Source organism: Stegodyphus dumicola, chromosome X1 (genome assembly GCF_044657685.1).
Source record: "Stegodyphus dumicola isolate Sdum_Otavi_A_Nest chromosome X1, ASM4465768v1".
Classification (NCBI taxonomy): domain Eukaryota; kingdom Metazoa; phylum Arthropoda; class Arachnida; order Araneae; family Eresidae; genus Stegodyphus; species Stegodyphus dumicola.
The window spans coordinates 94,580,125-94,598,100 of record NC_140780.1 but is presented as its reverse complement, the minus strand read 5'-3'; the positions used below and the strand labels follow the sequence as shown (position 1 = coordinate 94,598,100).

Genomic DNA, 17,976 nt, shown 5'->3' with positions numbered 1-17,976 from the left:
CGGATATCCCGCCAAAGTTGCGCCTATCGTTCCTACGAAATTGTGAAAGAACTGATGCCTCTTTATTTAATAAACAATAAATTTTAAAGCCACTTCATTTTTGTGTTCCGTAAAAAGGCTTGCGTCTATTTCTACTGTTTTGTTACGTTTATTTAAAAAAATTCTTTTTTGACTGAAATGAGTACAGACTTCTCGCAGGTAATTTATTTCAGTGTGTTACTTTTTTTTACGACCATATTCAACTAACCATATTGTTTGTGTCAATTAATACCCACTGATTTTGATGATAGGATTCCATAACTTTAAAGAATATTCACTGCTTGCTATTCTTTAGATGGCAGGTCCCAAATTTTAACTATTGTTTTCAAAATAGAAGAAAAAATACGACAATAACAGTTAATTTAAATCGTTTTAATCGTTAATTTAAATCATTAAAATAAAACGTGGCTATTCGAGAATCAATCGGGATTACATCAGAAGAAAACATTAATGTTATGCGTGTTTTGTTACGTTACGCTTACCTAGAATTGACGCAAAATCGTGCTGCTTGGCGATAGTCTAAGGATCGACGCGATAATGCGCAAATTCCAAACCAAATACATTTATCAAAAAGTTAAGCTTTTGTTCGTGCAAACTTTAGGGAAAATGTCTGTGCTTCTTGAAAATTAACGAAAATTGGTAATTGCATATTTGTCTCTTCACCATTTTGATAAACAAAAACTGCCACCAAGCACTGTGATTTAGTTCCAGTAATGGATAAGCGTGACTTTACCACCTGCTCGTAAGATCTTCAACTGGTTTTATGCAGCCGCTATTGATTCTTGATAAACCAGTTGGGAAGTATTCAGCCAGCTTCGTTTCTAATCTACAGTTGCTTCGGATTCTTGTAAGGATTAAAAAACTAATGAAATATGAACTGCAGATTCGAGCATTGATCACGAACGTAATTTATAAATTCTTATACTAGTGCGTATACTCCAAGATTCTCGGTTCGGGAAAATGGCACAATAAGAAAGAAAAAACACAGCGAATTTCCACTTAGATTTGTATTTAATTGAGTTTAAACGGCATCGACATCGTAAAGAATAGGACCATTTTTTGTTGTTTTTAAATGACAAGGAGTTCTGGCCACCGGAAGGACTATCGCAAGTTTTAATGAAATTGTCAAAAAATTTCAAGGCTTGACTTCATGTTAATTTAAGTTTTATATGCTGTATCCGTAGATTATGCAACTCAATAAAAATTATCTGTGGTTTTATTTTTAAATAAAGAACCGCCTTCAAAATTCCTTTAGAATCATTGGAGCAAGTTTGGCAAGATTTGCGCCAGCTTTTACGTCGACGAGAACCACTTTCTCGGTCGACGGGAAAACACGTAAGTGCTCTTAAATGTTGGGAATAAAATTGGTACTGTTGTTCTGTTATCGTGACCGGGCCCAGAAATGTATGTATATATGCATGTATGTATGTATATATATATATAAAATGTTGTATGATGTTAAATCCATTTAGTGCGAAAACAAGTTATTACTACTTGCGCAATTGCTGCAAAGTTAGTTAATAATAATTTATTTCCTAAATAGTATATATATGGTTCAAAAGAATAAAATAAAATTAAATTTAAATAATTGTCCTGCGCCACTGGATGACGAAACACGAATTGAATAATTGAAGTTAGGTTTGGAGGCAGCTTCTCCTTGATAAGTCTGTCTCCTGCTTCTCAACAATTATTCACTTATGCATTTTTATAAATTTTTAGGATTAAAACTTTATTGGAATTTATATTTATTCATAGATTTTGATACTTGCACTTGATTTACATATGCTCTTTGAATTTAAATGATATTGTAGATTAGTTCACAGCAATAATTAAAATTATATATTTGTAATTCATTTTCATTGAAAATGTAATTAACTTAAAATTTGCTTTTTACAAATAGAGAATGTTTGTTAAATATATATATATATATATATATACGTATATGTATATATATATACATGTAGCTATGTGTCTGTGCACATTCATATATTCACATTCATCCATACACGTGTGCATACGTACACCTAATTCTGAATCCGTACCTAATAACAGAAGAGTACCATAAAATTAAATGGACGAAACAAATATTAATAAAAAAAGTAAAACCTGTATATCACTAAAGAAACTAGCTTACGCTTGAAAACTTAAATCGAAACAGGCTTAATCAACCTTAAGACTTGAAAATTCGACTATCATAATTTCCTTTGCATTATCTCAGAAATTTCAACAATGTTATTCTTTGCAGACTTGAATGCAGAAAGCGGTTCAAATTATTCGCTGTAAACAAATTTCGGAAACTTTTTATACTTGCATATTTTTCTTATGACACTTTCACTGTATTATTTATATATGCTTGGGCCCCACCAATGGTCCAATGGTTAAGAGAGCTGAATACTGGGGGTTCGACCCGGACGCGTAATGGCAAACCGCACATTCAATTGATCAATATTAAACGAATTTCGCATGCCCAGAAGAGAATTTGGCGCAATTACGACTTTGGCACAATTTTTAAAAGAAGATAAATACGATGCATGGTTGATACTCTGTTATCTGGGCGTAAATAGTTCGGGGTTTTAAAACTTAGTTACGTTGTACGTTGCTTCCTTACGTGGAGTGTAAACATCAATTGTAAGCTATGCAAATTTTCATTTAAGAATGATTAACACAGGAAACAATGAAGATAACATACATAAAATAAGATAACAGGAAACATTACAAGATATATTAGCTGAATGTTTATTGATTATACTTCTGAGGAATAAAAACAATTGATTATTTATCAAACGTTCCTTTCGTGTATTCTTTGAAACATTAAGGAATAAATCCAATTTAAATTACTGAATTTAAGTAAAAGAAATTAATATAAATAACTGATATTAAATAAAACGTTTATGAACAAAGTAAACCAAAATGAAATGAAAGAGAAGCAAATGCATTAAATACAAACAAATTTCCGTAGTACTGCAAATGTAAATAGTGATAAGACTTGCATGGGGAACAGGCTTGTGTAGGTTGCTTATGCCCTTAGTCGCCAGTATTTCCTCCCACACCATCGGTACAAGACTGAGCACGCGTAGTAAGCGAAATTTATTAACATTGATCAACTGTACGGTTTGCCATTACGCGAATCCCGGGCTCCATCCTCGCAAACAGGCTGGCTGTATGGTTGGTTTTCGTAGCTTTTCCCATGCAAACGTGAATGCGAATCAATTTGCCTTAAAAATTTTTCCACGAAGGCATCCCTTCCCTTTAGGTAGATAACTCTTGTGTGTTTTGCCATATTTAGGTAACCTAATCCAGCCTTATTTATGCTTGGGCTGCTCAGAAGATGGCTTCTTATCGCGAACTTAGAGGAAACACCTGAGTGATTGAATTAAACAGAAAAATTGGTTAGAAAAATTTTATAGATATGAGGGTGGACCCAAAAAATAGATTACAAGGGTAATAAAAATTATTTATTAACAATAGCCAGAAAATACGGAAGGGAATTAAGAGGCGTACTTGCCTATCATTTTCCCACGCAGTCATCAAATCTATTTAAGCATTTATCTGAACGCAGGACCAACTAATTTAACCCGGCTTTATAGAAATCATATCCCTGCCCATTCAGCCCGTTCTGAGTGACTGTTTTCACATCACTGTCTAAAGAGAACCTCATTCCTGATAACTGTTCCTTCAACGTAGGAAAAAGAAAATAGTCACTGGATTCTAAACCTAGGCTTATATGGGGGGTGGTGACTTCAGATTTTCCACTTAAACTTGAGGAGGATGCAGGAGGAGGACACCATCACTCAACGTGCTAGGGCGCTTGCGTCAGATGCTTTCATGTAACCTTATCTAAGAGGCACATTACCGATGGGCAGTTATGGCCACCCTCCAGATACTTGAAACGGGCAACGAATCACGGATCGCATCTCAAAGAGATCACTTTTCTAAACTACTTGCCATTTCAATCGCTCTGACGCGTCTGCAGACTTACTTTGCCTATCCGCACAACCGCTGCTAGACAACTAGTGCCATCTGCCTACACCCTGGGGATAAAGTATTCCCTCCACAATAATTACTTTTTAAATGCTGATACTTGTAATCTTTTTTGTTTTTTGATCTACCTGAGTAAATGCTCTAGCATGATCGGTCTTCACGAAGTTGAGAAAGGGGATGTCCTAGTAGTTAGATGATAACCACTCACCTTTTGGTTGAGCCGTCTTAGATTTATTTCATGCATCAGATATATTATTAATATTAAAAGTATTAGTTAGAAGCACTCATGTGTTACACGGACTCATTGTTACATTAAATGTGCCTTGAATAGGAGTGCGTAAAATTTCTCTCCTTTATCTCCATGTTTATAATGAGGGACTATGAAGCGAATTAGCACAACGATCACTTGATGCCGAACAGAATTTTACATTCTATTTTTCTAAAATCCTGATCAAATTTAAGCATGTATAAAAATAATGGCAGGAAAGGCAAGGATTGTGACAATGGAATTGCATTAATTGTAGTTTATTTTATTTATTTAACTTTTTTTTATATAAAGTATTTTTAAACTAGTCTTCTAGGGATATTTATTCTTCTCCAGACTATACAGGATTGTGTAGTAAAAATTTAGGTTTACTCTTGAGTAGATTCTTGCATTTTTGCATAATAACAAAAGAAAATTAAAGAACATGAAAAGAAAGATAATTGCACACAAAACAATTACCTGCCAAGGCCAAGATCCAAAAGCAGAATTTTTTCCTCCAACAACTTTCTTTTGCGGATGAGGATTTTGTATTCCACAAGGAGTAACTAAAAATAACACATAGTTTACATCACTATATCAATTTGTTTCAGTGGGCGTACATAAGCTGGCACGAAAGCATCAATATAAATTAATTTACAATGTGCTGAAAAGAAATTCCATATTACCAAAATTTTAGCCTCCGAGTTTTAAATACTGAGTTTTGCTAATTTTATAATTATCCTTTTTATGCAAGTTTACATCCCTCAGTTTTTCTCACCAACATTAATAAAAAATTAGTAAACGAAAAAGCAAATTCATACATATATTATTAGTTAAATTAATTAAAAGTTATCCATGTTATTATCATTTTAACTCATGAAAATGAAAATAAAAAAAAATTTTTCTTACTTGGTAATGGAGTCGTTGTTTTAGAGGATGCGGCTGTGGTTAATTGCTCTGATGAAAACTCAAAGAATGGGTTCCAGGGCTTCAGAGTGATTATTTCTACTGGTTCCTTTGTCGGTTTAAAACTCGGTACTGGCCTAACTGGCGGTCGGAAACTTATTTCTTGATCTAGTGAACTTCCTTCTGTAAAGGAACTGTTTAACCACTGCGTTACTAACCCAGAAGGAGGGGGGGCTTTCGTTGTGGTATTCTTATGGCTTTCAGGTGTAAACCAAAAGTACTGAGTAGAGCTCGTATGATTAAACTGAATATTGGGTTTAAAAATGGTCGAGAGAGGTAACTTTGGTTCAGTTGTGAACTTCGATGTGGTTGATAATGGGTAAACCGTTGTAGGCTTTTGTGAAGTAGAGGAAAATGAGTTGGAAATTGAAGGTTTAGTAGAAGTATCGACATATAGTTCGGAACTGTTCGGCAGAGTAGATTTTACTGTTGTAGTATTTGGCACATGGAAATTTGAAGATTGGGTTGTAAGCACTGATACAACATAAGAGGGTTGTGTTTGATGGTAATTAGTGAAAGTAAAAATCTGTGGCTTTTCGCTTGGTTTTTTAGTAGTTGGAGGTCTCGGTTTCCAGGAAGCTTGCGTAAATGGGTATTTTGTAGTTCTTTGCGTTGTCTGAGGCCGACGTGTGCTGGAAAACTTTGCAGGAAAATTGGTAATCGTAACTAATACGGATGGAATACCAGATGGGCGAAACCAGCCTTTCGAATCGGTCGTTGGAGCGACAAAGCTGTAACCTAAACGTACAAGATAATGAATATCAAACAATCAGAATAAATTTTAAGCGAATACAAACTTTGCAAAAATAATTTTAAATATAATAATAAATGTATACAATATTAACGAAGTATATTCTTATTAATAAAATGCTTAATGTTCTAAAAAAAGCTAATTTTAGTAATTCGTTAAATCAAACTGATTCTGATAAACAATAAAAAAGCTTCATTTAGTTTTATCCCCATTATTATTTTTAATGTGCTGACTGAATATTTTTTCGGATCACTCTTGTTTCTTCCAGATTAAATTCATCAGAAACCAAGTAGCGAAAATCGAAAACTCTTGAAGCTTTATCAAGTACATGAGTGTGTGAAAAATGAAAATATTCATCAGTACCACATATAAGCGAGCAACAAGCCGCAGGCAAAAGGACTGCCACAGCTGATAGGTAAGCGAGGGAAGAAAAAGTAGATATTTTTAGATTTTTAATTAGTTGGTAAATTTAATCAAAGAGATGTTTATTGCCTGTATCTCGAATCTGCGCTGAGATTGAGTGGTATTACGAACTGGTGCTTTAAAGTAGCACTACCGCATGATCTCTAGTCACTTATGAGTAAAAAAATAGCTTAAGAGAATACATATATAAAAATATTTGTCACTTACTTCGTGGCATCATTACTTCACGCAAAAAGTAGTATCTTAAAAATCCCAGATATTTGTAGCAAAAGAAATATGCACAGCGTTATGTAAGCTTTTCACAAATTTTTCCAAGCCACTCAAGTAACATAATAATGAACTATTTATGGAGTTCGTTTCAAAAGATGAAAGGAAATTTAAATTTAGGACAAAAAAAAAAAAAAAATTATTCCACTTAAACGCGACCATTAAATGTTTCCAGATCAATTTTAAAAGAAAACAAAATTCGCTGGATAAATGAATTAAATTCAAAAGTGATCCAAAAGTAAGAATAAAAATAAAAATTCATTAATTCGAAAAATATAGACGGTGGCAAGATACAGTTTTTTCAAAAATGCAAAAAAAAACAAAGGGATTTTCAAAACTTTTAATGCAAAATAGTCATATTTTCTGCAATAGGTGGCGCTGTAGCAGTTCCGTATGGAGCTCTGTGACGATCACCCAGGATCATCACCCTTATAAAGTCCAACATGTGAAGAACTGAAATCAACTGATTTCGAGAAACGTCGAGAGGCTTTTCAACAAATAGAAAATAATGCGGACTGGCTGGCAGATATTCCATGGACTGATGAGGAGGTATTTTTCACTAATGGAAGTGCAAATGTACATAGCTGCCGCATTTGTGCGAAAGATACTGCAGTGTTATTCTGGGGCTCTGCTGCCTAACTAGCAGCTCTCAGAGCAATTACAGAGTTCCTTACGAAGTTTTAGAATGAATGGTATATGAAACTCTTCCTCGCAGGAGCTCTTGTATGGTGAAAAGCAGAGAAGAGGCCCTTTGTCTCTGTATTAGCTAGAGTCGTCACGCGTCTGGTGCCATCTATAGCTCTAAGAGAAAAGGGCGAAAGAGTATATTTACGCCCTTTTTAATACTGGTTGTGAAGCAAAATATTCCACGCCACTCTATGATGAACTTCTTTATGAACTCTATGAACTTCTTTAATATCGATGTAAATGACATGCTGGAAGCGTTCAGCAGCACACCAAAATCAGGGAAACGGCAGTATGGTACTGATAATTTGTAACTCAGCTTAAATATTGTCGCTCGCTCATGTGATCTATGGAAATTTAAGCTTAACGCTAGTAGATGCCATGTCATCCTTTTTTAGAAGATATATTAAAAAAAAAAAAAAAAAAAAAAAAAAAAAAAAAAAAAAAAAACAAGCTGTCAGCCTTAGTTATACGGATCAATAACCAAAACCTTTCAGGTCTGGATTTTAAGAAGTACCCTGGGGCCATTTTAGACAGTCAATTAAACTTCAAAGAACAAGTTGATCACATTTTTTTTAAACCGAGCTAATGCTGCCTTTGTGGCAACTGACAGTATTATAAGGTGAAAATCAGGGTTTCTCTTAAAAGTGAAAAGGATACTTTATCTGGCTTTAATCCATCTAGAACGTTTTCACGCTCTCCTGTATGGGCAACTGCATTAAAAACCTATAGAAAGAAAATTCTTTTCTTTCAGAATAGGATTCTGAGAACGATTAGAGACTATTCGCCGTTTTTAAGGAACGAGCCAATTTATGAAGATCAAACGGTACAACGTACTCAAGACTTTATTCTGACAACTTCTCATATTTTTTACGCAGATTATGAATTAAAAGTTTACCCTAAGAACTGGCAGATTACGATCCAACGGTCGACAAATACGCTCAAACGACATCGAACCATCCATCAGAATACTGCTTATTAGGCAATAAACTGTGACTGTGCATATAGTATTTGCATGATTGCATTTTTATATTCAAGAATGATTTAGCATTGTGCCTTCTTGGTGTAGTGGCTCTGCACGCTGGGTCGGTATTCCATAGGTCAGAAGAAGAAGATTTAGCATTCTTAAGTGCTGTGTACTTTCTTTTCCCTACTGTGTTTGAAAAATTCAACTCGACATATTATTCCAATCTCTAAGTTTGCATCCATTTTAATATTTTGCACCTAAGTTTGTATTCAATTTTTTTTTCAAAGCTACTTCTGTTATTCCAAGTCCTTATTATTGTGTATATCAGGGTGTATATGTCCATAATTTCCTGATGCTCACTGCCACATAAGTGCCAAAGTTCAGTTTAGCACTCATTTCTGCCTACAAATTTCCGCTACCAGCTCCATCAGCTATAATTCTCTCGTCGTTTATCGGCAGTGCTCTGCATTTGCTTCATATTTAATTGTCAATGGCCAAGAACATCACAATATACAGATTAAAACCGCAATTATTGTATGCCTGATCAACCTATCATGGTCAGTAGTACGAACTTTTGGCACGGCTGCAGCACGCATATTCACAAAGCCTACAGCCCGTTTCTTCTACTCTTTGCTGCGATTGGTTAAAATAGGAAACGTAGGGTTACAGAATCTTGTGATTGGCGACTTTTGCTTCATCGCCTTTACTCTTTGTATATGAGCGTAGTGTAACGGAAAGTGTGTGAAAGCCAGCGGAGAAACCGCAGCTCAGGGGTAACGAGCGCAGTAGAAATTCTCGACGTTCTAGATCGCCGGTTCTGTCCTTGCTCATAAGTTTTACAAACTCTGGCCCTGCACGGATTTATTTTTATCCTCACTTTATTGACTTTGTCATTATTGGCCTTTTCGCCTTCGGGTGCCGTGTTAAAAATTTAACACCTTTAATTTCTCAATTTCTGTTAATGCTAATTTTTCTTATTTTTATTTACTGGTTTTGTACTCTTTGTAGTAGGTACCAGTAGCAAGATTACGATCCAAGATCCCGAAAAGCGTTTCAACAGAAATAGCGCATGATGGAATAAAACATAATTTTAGTTATACTTGCTCATAATTTAGGTAATAAGAATACGACGCCCTTAAATGTTTGTTGAATGTTTTCATTTGGTTTATCTTTTTAATATTTCTTTATTTGTATAAATTAACGCGCTATGGAAATTTATACAACAGACTCTTTGTAACAGAAATGACGAAAAAGTCCATATACCATTTCTATGTAAACACTTTTTCTTGCAAAATAATATCGTACTTTTAACAGTTTAAATTCAAATATAGATATACTATTAATAAGATCAGTATGTTATTTAAAATATATTTCACACAATTCCCCTTAACTTTCATTCATAAAATTTAAAAAAAAAAAAATATTGAATGAAATAAACGCTGTTTCTCCTCGCTGTATTGAAAGCCCACAAGGTTTGTTTGCCATTAATTACCGTGCCTACAAGGCGATAACCCGCCATTCCAAATATGACTGCCAAGCAGATGTTTCATCCAATGAGAACAGACCGTAGAAGACATGGTCTGTAGGCTTTGTGAATATGTCTGCAGCACTGCCTCTTGTTGAAAAGTCTAACTATTCTGACAATAAAATCGTTCATTGTTAAAAACTAATTCCCATGTTTTTCTGTGTATTTTAATGGAAACTATATTGTGTTGCTACCTGTATTTTTCGAATTACTGAATTTTTGCTTTTCCTGTTATTTTTGGATCATGTGGTGTAAAAGAGTCGTTTAACGTTCGCAAGACAAATCGTTGAAGTAAAAAAATGTATGTCAGGAAAATCATTAAACTTTAATGCCACCTATCTTTAAATGCGTAAAAAATCAATTAACTAAAATAAATAAGTAGATATACACAGCAATAAAATTCTTAAATGCATACTAGAAAAATAAATTGTGATTTAAAACATGCAACAGATTAAATTTCTGTCAAAAAAAAAAAAAAAATAGATGTGAAAAAATGAAATATATGTGAAATATATGCAGCAAAAATTTACGAAAATTTCATTAAGAAATTGTTCAAACGATATATAAATTAAAATTTTAAAATACATGATGACAAAAGCAACTTTCAATTTATTAAATGAATTCTTTTTGATTTGAGAGGTGGACAAACAAAAGTTTGCTTTTTAAATTAGCGAACTAATAAACCTTATTAAATAATTAAAAATCTAAAACTATCTACTATATATTCCTCTCCTTATCATCATATGTGTCCAGGCCTGAAAGCCTGGGCCAAAAAGAGTCAGTAGACGCTTCTCTAACAATAATCAACCGCATGAATTTTCGTTATTAATTGTATGTTTATTAACAAATATTCGGAAAAGGATTAAAATAGAAAAATTTGTAATGATATAAATTTCGTTTAATACAAATGTATAATATAAATATCTATAGAATGAAATTAAATAATAAATTAAATAATATGTATATTTAGAAGGGCGGAAGACAGATTCATTGGCATATAAATTCAGATTATTATATTCAGATTCCCAAAATTTAGGGGCGGGAATGTTCTATAGGCGCCAGACGGCAGAAAGCATATCGCCGGCCATACGTATATTTTCAATATTTCTTTATGAGAACGTCTGCTATATTTCTTCCTTTAGAATTATGTTGTTGAAACAATACAGCAGTTCTGTGCAAAGCTCTGCAGAGCATTAAATTTAAGCTCAGTATATTCATCGGCGTGGTCTAAATTTCATGTAAAAATTTTAGTGTTTCATCATGGTTAACGTAGTTATTTCATCTTTATGCCTTCTGTGGGCTTTTATTGAGACAGCTTTAGTCTAATAAAATCCTACACCATTTATTATCTTATTTTTTCAGTCCCCATCTTCTATTTCCTTCATCTGTTTTTGGAAATTCTTGAACACGAAAAATAACTTCAGAGACTTGATATTTTTGACTAAGTCTCGGCAAGCCATTCCTGTTTTACGATAGAAATATTAGAATTAAATTCATTTCATCCCAAGCTTGGCAGTGAGATTCACTGTAAATAAGCTCTGAATTTCTTCCAAAAAATCAAATCTATTCCTTTTTTTTTTTCCTAGGATAAGCTAGAGAAATTTCAGTGCGGTGATGAGAGGATACATCTCAACAGACTTAATTCACATACGTGGGAGTTCAGTATATCGTCAACTTCAGTGATTCACTACTGATTCACTACTAAATTTCCTCGAAGACTATCAAAGTCCACTTCAGATGTTACATGAAATATTTTTAAATAGAGTATTTAAAAATGTTTTAAGTCTTTGATGTATTTTTTTAAGCTTAGCAAATTCTACGTTGTTTAATACAACGCCAATTCGAATTGAAATAATCTGTCAAATCAAAGTATCTCCTGAAAAGATTAACTTCAGAGTTTACGATTTATACATATAAAGCAAAGTTTTCGGCGGAAAAAAGTGTTGGACACGATTGTCAGTTCTGTTTATCCACATTATTCCCGTTAGATGGATTTCGACTAAGCTGGGTTTTACTGTAATTCCTGACTTATAGTGAGTAACTTTCTAAATATAAGGAGTGATTAAAACAAATTATTTATGAAAGTGTTTATTTATGGATATTATATGCAATAACATAATATTTATAGCATGCCATGATTTATAGTTAATTTTAACTTCCTATGTGAGTAAATTTCTGACATAAATCTTTGATAAATACAGCAGTTGGCAGATTATTCGAAAATCGGGCTGTACGAGTAAAAACCCGTCTAGGTGGCAAAGCAATTAAAGCTATTTTTATTAATATTAATTTTTTTAAATTTGTGATTTGATTTGCTCCGTGATTTGATGGCACTACACGGAATGAGAAGGACGTTCGATGAAGAAAATTTTAAGAGAAATTGGCTAGTATCCCAAGTTGCACATTAGGAAAACTATGAAAAACGCCCACGTAGCCAATTTCTTCGCCGGGTCGGGGACCGAACTACCAGTGTTCAGCTGCTTTTACCGCTCGGCCTCTGGTCGGCTTATTAAACGCCATTGAAGTTAACTTCAATTAAAAAAAATCATTCAGTAAATTATGTGTTATAATCTTAATCTAAAACTGAAGACAGCCTTGTATGAAATTTACTGTGATCCAAATGCTATTATTATCCGCCAAGTTAATAGTGGTTAAGTTGTTATGAATAAAAATGCTTGCGCTGATGGAATTGCATGATTTCTTATAGAACCCTCATATTATAGTACCCTCTAAAGTTCTTCTGAAGTTAAAACCACTATTAAAAGAGCTACTTATATCTCCATTCATTAAAAAAGGCCTCTAATTTCACCGATATTGCTGTGTTTTTTTCACTTCTAAATTTTAGACGACTGTAATTTTATTTGTCACAGTCATGTCACAAAATTGTCAATTTAAGAATTTTCATTCATATCTTTTACTAAATATCCATTCTTCGCTTCTTCACAAAAGAGATAAGCAGTTCTTTGAACCAGTTTTAAAATTCAGTTTAACGTTGAAGCAGCTATCAGATATACGGCGGGAAAGCAAATTCAATGATATCTGCGAAAACGTTCAACACATAAAATAACGAACGACAACACTTTTGAAACAGTGAAACATAGTTTCTGTTTAATAAGACTTTTGTAAAGTTTTTTCTATGAATTAATTCGAATACTTGAATACTAATGAAATGATTGACTGCATCATAGAGATTTATTCGCATTGCGTCCAGTCTCGTATGTAACAAGAAAAAAATTAAATATGAAGGTAAGCCTTTTTCTTTTTTGCAATATTTTCTACCTTATCACAATTCCGCATAAAACGCAAACGAAGCATCGAGGGTCGATTATGCTTCGTAATCGATTACAGAGTGTAAAGTATATCAGCTGTTCCCCATCGATGGTGAAAGAATAGTCTGTGCCATCCGAAAAAGCGGCGACCAATTAAATAGACCCCCTCAGTCACCAGATACAAATGTTATAGGATATATATGAGCATATTTGCAGGGGAAAATATAAAAATTATAAAATCTAGTTATTAAAATAAAAAATTCATCGAATTTCTAATGAGATGCAACTGATAAAAATCTTTACAAGAGATATGGGACGAAATTACACCAGCATTTAATTTTATTCCCAGAAGATTTACAGCAGTCAAGAAAGATAAAGGTTATCCGACTGAATGTTAATTAAATTGAAGATAAAAAAGTTAAGCGTAATTAATTGTGCTGAATCTAGTGTATGAACATTTTTGATGTCTTCTATTAGAATCGATATTTGTTTTCCTATGTTAAGAGGAAATAATAAAAATAACTTATTTTTTTGCCACTCATTATGTAATACTTCCAGCACATGAAAATAACATTAAATACTCATCATATATCATTTTCCTTGCAAATAATAAGGGTTTTTCAAATTCTTTGACTAGTGTATGAATACTTTTGACACTGACTGTAATTTTACTAAATAATAGTTATAATTACACTAAATAACCACGTATTTAATATTTTGTTATAAAATAAGTATTTTATTATTTTTGAGGAGAGAACTGCTTCTGGATTATTTCTCTTTAAACTGTTCAAATAGTGAGCCACCTGGCCAGTTACTGAAGTATTTTGACATTGTTAATTTTGTGTTACAAGGTTAGTTTAGGTTAGGTTTATTGCTTAAGACTAACAACACGAGGGCTATCTGCCTGTGGGGAGGGATGTCTTCGTAGAGTAAGTTTTAAGGGAAACTGTCTAGTATCAACTTTTTTGTCATGAGATTTAATTTTTTATGTTGATGTTTGTTTTAGAACGTCTTGCTGTACAATTCATTAGCTTTATGACGATCAAAACCAGAATTGAAACCAACATTTAGTGGATTGATTGGATAATTTAAAATATGGCAAAGCATTTGAGGGTTATCTGCGCAGATGAACAAATGACTACGTGGAGAACTTTTCATGCGAAACTGATTCATTCACTTTACGGCCCACCAGCGGCCGAGCGGTAAAGACGCTGAACACTGGTAGTTCAGTCCGAGGTTCGAATCCCGCGAACGGGTTGGCTGTATGGGCGTTTTCGTGGTTTTCCCCATGTGTAACGTGTATACGAACCAGTTTCCCTTAGAAAGTCCTCCACGAAGGCATCCCTCCCTTTAGGTAGATAGCCCTCGTGTGCTTTACCGTAATTGAATAACCCATTCACTTTACGCATAAGGGAAGTCTCAGAAACTCCCATGCAGCCTGAACATTTGCCAGGATTTGAACTCCAGTCTATCTACCAGTGTTTAGTTTTTGAGCCTTCGTGAAAGTCTTTCTAGGCGATACTGATTCGCACCCATATAACACATGGGAACTACTTGAGAAAAATATTGTCTATTCAATAGCTAAGCAGTTATGCGCTATCAGAAGATTTGAAAAAGAAGCTGAAAGAAGTAAAATTAGTTTCATATAGCATTAATTGAGATTTTTCTCAAATTCGAAAATGTTTCATAAAGTATTTTGGTAGCCAGTTAAGCGTTTTATTATTTTGCAAAAATTTCCATAATTACTTTAATGGTAATACATATGGAAAAACTTAACCTCTTTCTTTTTAAATCTTATCAGTTTGAATGACCGATATCAGTTAGGCTCACAAAATATATTTCTGCTAAAATTTTCTAAAGTGTCGATGATAGTTTTGGAGTATGGCTCACTGTCTTTACTCAACCCTGTGAAAAGGATTTCTTTTGTTGTCTGTGGAGGTTGTATTTGAGTCTGCAGATTACATTTGATCTTACCCTATAGATTTCAAATGATCACAAATCTGGGTATGGAGCAAACCATAGTAATACGGAGATTATCATTGTAAATAATGTGTGTTTCTTAATTCATAGAAACATTCATATGTCCTTGCGGCCTTGGCAGGAAATAGCAATAGGAGATGTAAACAGTCGGTTATCGATCAGTAAATGTGTATATAGTTTGTTTCTTATGCTTGAGAAAATTTTTTCTGTTTTTCATTGCTAAATATTTAACATGCTTACCACTTTCAGCCTTCTATGGTCGAAAAAAAAATGTTACAGGCATGACTTCGGCTGTGATAATGTTTTTGACGCATTATTAAGCAACAACTGCTGAATTCTGACATTCGGAAAGTGCCTGTTTAGAATGAATTTCAGGTATGTTATACATGTAGCTTACACTCATGTCCATAAATTAAGGATAATTCGGAGTCACGCGGAAATCGAACTCTAAAATAAATATATCACCTGTAAAATCACTACACACATCTTCAAGAATCATATGCAAATTTCAGGAAGTAACCAGATGACACCGATGGTACGTCAAAATGAGGAGAGTGTAAGAGAGTGATATATAAGGAATACAGGAAAAGAAGTAAAATCGTTCGCAGGCGCTTTATAAGCATTTCAGTGCAATAACCGAATAGTTATGACACAAAGGACGCATTTGGATGATTTTTTACGTGGTAGAATTATCGGCCGTCTGGAATGTGGGCGTACCCAACTGGAAGTATCAGACGAACATGGAATTGCCCAGAGTTTCATCTCCAGGCTTTGGCGACGATTCCAAGATGATGGTAATGTGAGTAGGCGTTACAGCACAGGTCGTCCCAGAGTTACAACGCCGAATGAGGACCGGTATTTGGCAGTTACTGCCAAAAGAAACAGGCGGAGCACAGCCTCAGACCTGTCTCGTCAGCTCTCTTCAGCCACTGGTACGACAATTTCAAGGCAGACCGTGTATAGACGCTTAGGGCAGATTGGTCTATATGCTCGTAGACCTGTCAGATGCGTTCCACTTACTGCAACTCACTGTCGCCTGCGGTTAGTCTGGAGTAGAGAGCATGCATTGTGGACACCGCAACAGTGGGCTTGTGTGATGTTTTCCGACGAGTCCAGGTATAGCTTGCAGTCTGATTCTCGCCGGACTTTCATATGGAGAGCTCCAGGTATCCGTTACCACCAAGAAAACACAATCGAACGATACCGTTACGGTGGTGCAGGAGTCCTGGTTTGGGGTGGAATTATTCTGGGTTCCAGAACTGACCTGCATGCTCAAATTGGGACCATGACAAGCCAAATCTATCGGGACGTCATTCTGGAACAACATGTACGTTTGTTTCGGGGCGCCATGGGCGCACAATTTGTGTTTATGGATGACAACGCCCGTCCTCACCGTGGAAACATCGTAAGCGAATGCCTTCAATCGGAGGATATCACCCGTATGGACTGTCCAGCATTCTCACCGGACTTGAATCCAGTAGAGCACGTGTGGGACATGCTTGGCCGACGAGTTGTAGCCCGTCAACCTCCTCCTACATGTCTACCGGAACTTCGGAGAGCATTGCTTTTTGAGTGGTGTAATATTCCCCAAGATCAGATCGATAATTTGATACTTAGCAAGCCTAGGCGTTGTACGTACTGTATTGCATCGTCTGGGAGACATACAATGTATTAATAATCATACCAACCATGTAATATTGGTTTTTTGTAAATAGGTTGTTCTTTTTTTTTTTTTTTTTGTAATTTGCTCCAGGGAGAAAAAATCTCTAATTTTTTTAATAATATCAAACATATAGCATCTTTTTTTGCTCTTTACCTTTTGTTTAATAAATAAGCTTTACAAATAAGTCAAATTTGTCTTGCTTCTAACTTTTCCTTTGCCTGATTTTGCATTATCCTTAATTTATGGACATGAGTGTATTTTAAATACGTAGCTTACAAAATTGTATTAAATAAAATAGTAAATAGAAATTTATATTAATTTATTCCTGCATGTCTATATTAAATAAACTGAGTACTGAAGACATTGAATAAAATTGCTTGTGTATATCGGTAATAGTCTGTTTCTCGTAAATGCTGAAACTCGCCAATTCCCATTTCTCGCTAAGGTTGCTAGAACAGGAAGTACAAAAATTTTATTTCATTCTAAACCGAAAACATCTTACAGACTGCAAAGTTATAACATTTTCGAGCACAATTCTTTCTGTTAACTCCGAATGGGTAGGCCATCTGAACATTGGGGCTCGAATTCAAGCGAACGGGTTGACTGCATGTGTAATGTGAAGTAAAAGATATTATTCTTAGAAAATCCTCCTTGAAGACATCCATCCTAGGCGGCAGATAGCTCTCGTGTGCGTTGCCATAATTGATAACACCATCTGTTAATCCATTAACATTTTTACGATATCTTTATTATCTGAAAGATAATTAACATATCTTTTCAATATTTTTTTTGGAGATCTGAAAGTGAAGTCGTAAATTTAACTTATCTTTTGTATTTGCTTACGACGAAAATATTTTAAAATATAAAAACTTCGAAGGTGCTCCTAGGGAAAAAGGCAAAAAGTAGTCTTCTGTCATCGGGATTGGGTTCAGAAACGTATGTATATAATGCATGCACTTGTGTATGTATGTGCCTAAGTACGAGTATGTATACACACACATACGTACGTACTGTTCTGTTATCGGTACCGATTCAGAAATATATGAATGTATACACACATATACAGTCGCGCTTACATATAAACATGCATACATTTCTGGATCCGGTCTTGATAACAGAACAGTACCTATACACGCATACATGAACACATACATCCATGCATACATAAATACATACATACATACATTTCGTAATCCGGTCTCGATAACAGAAAAATA

The 17,976-nt window shown here is 34.4% G+C and overlaps 1 protein-coding gene across 2 annotated transcripts in view; it reads right to left on the bottom strand.

The window, feature by feature from the left end:
* The window catches only part of LOC118186834 (uncharacterized), a 71,272-nt gene that overhangs the window by 14,490 nt on the left and 38,806 nt on the right, over positions 1–17,976 (bottom strand). For both annotated transcript variants that reach the window (XM_035356995.2, XM_035356994.2), the window contains 2 exons: positions 5,174–5,968; positions 4,745–4,830 (listed from right to left, as the gene is read on the bottom strand). In XM_035356995.2, coding sequence (XP_035212886.1) covers positions 4,745–4,830; positions 5,174–5,968 — 881 coding nt within the window. The remainder of the gene's footprint in view (positions 1–4,744; positions 4,831–5,173; positions 5,969–17,976) is intronic.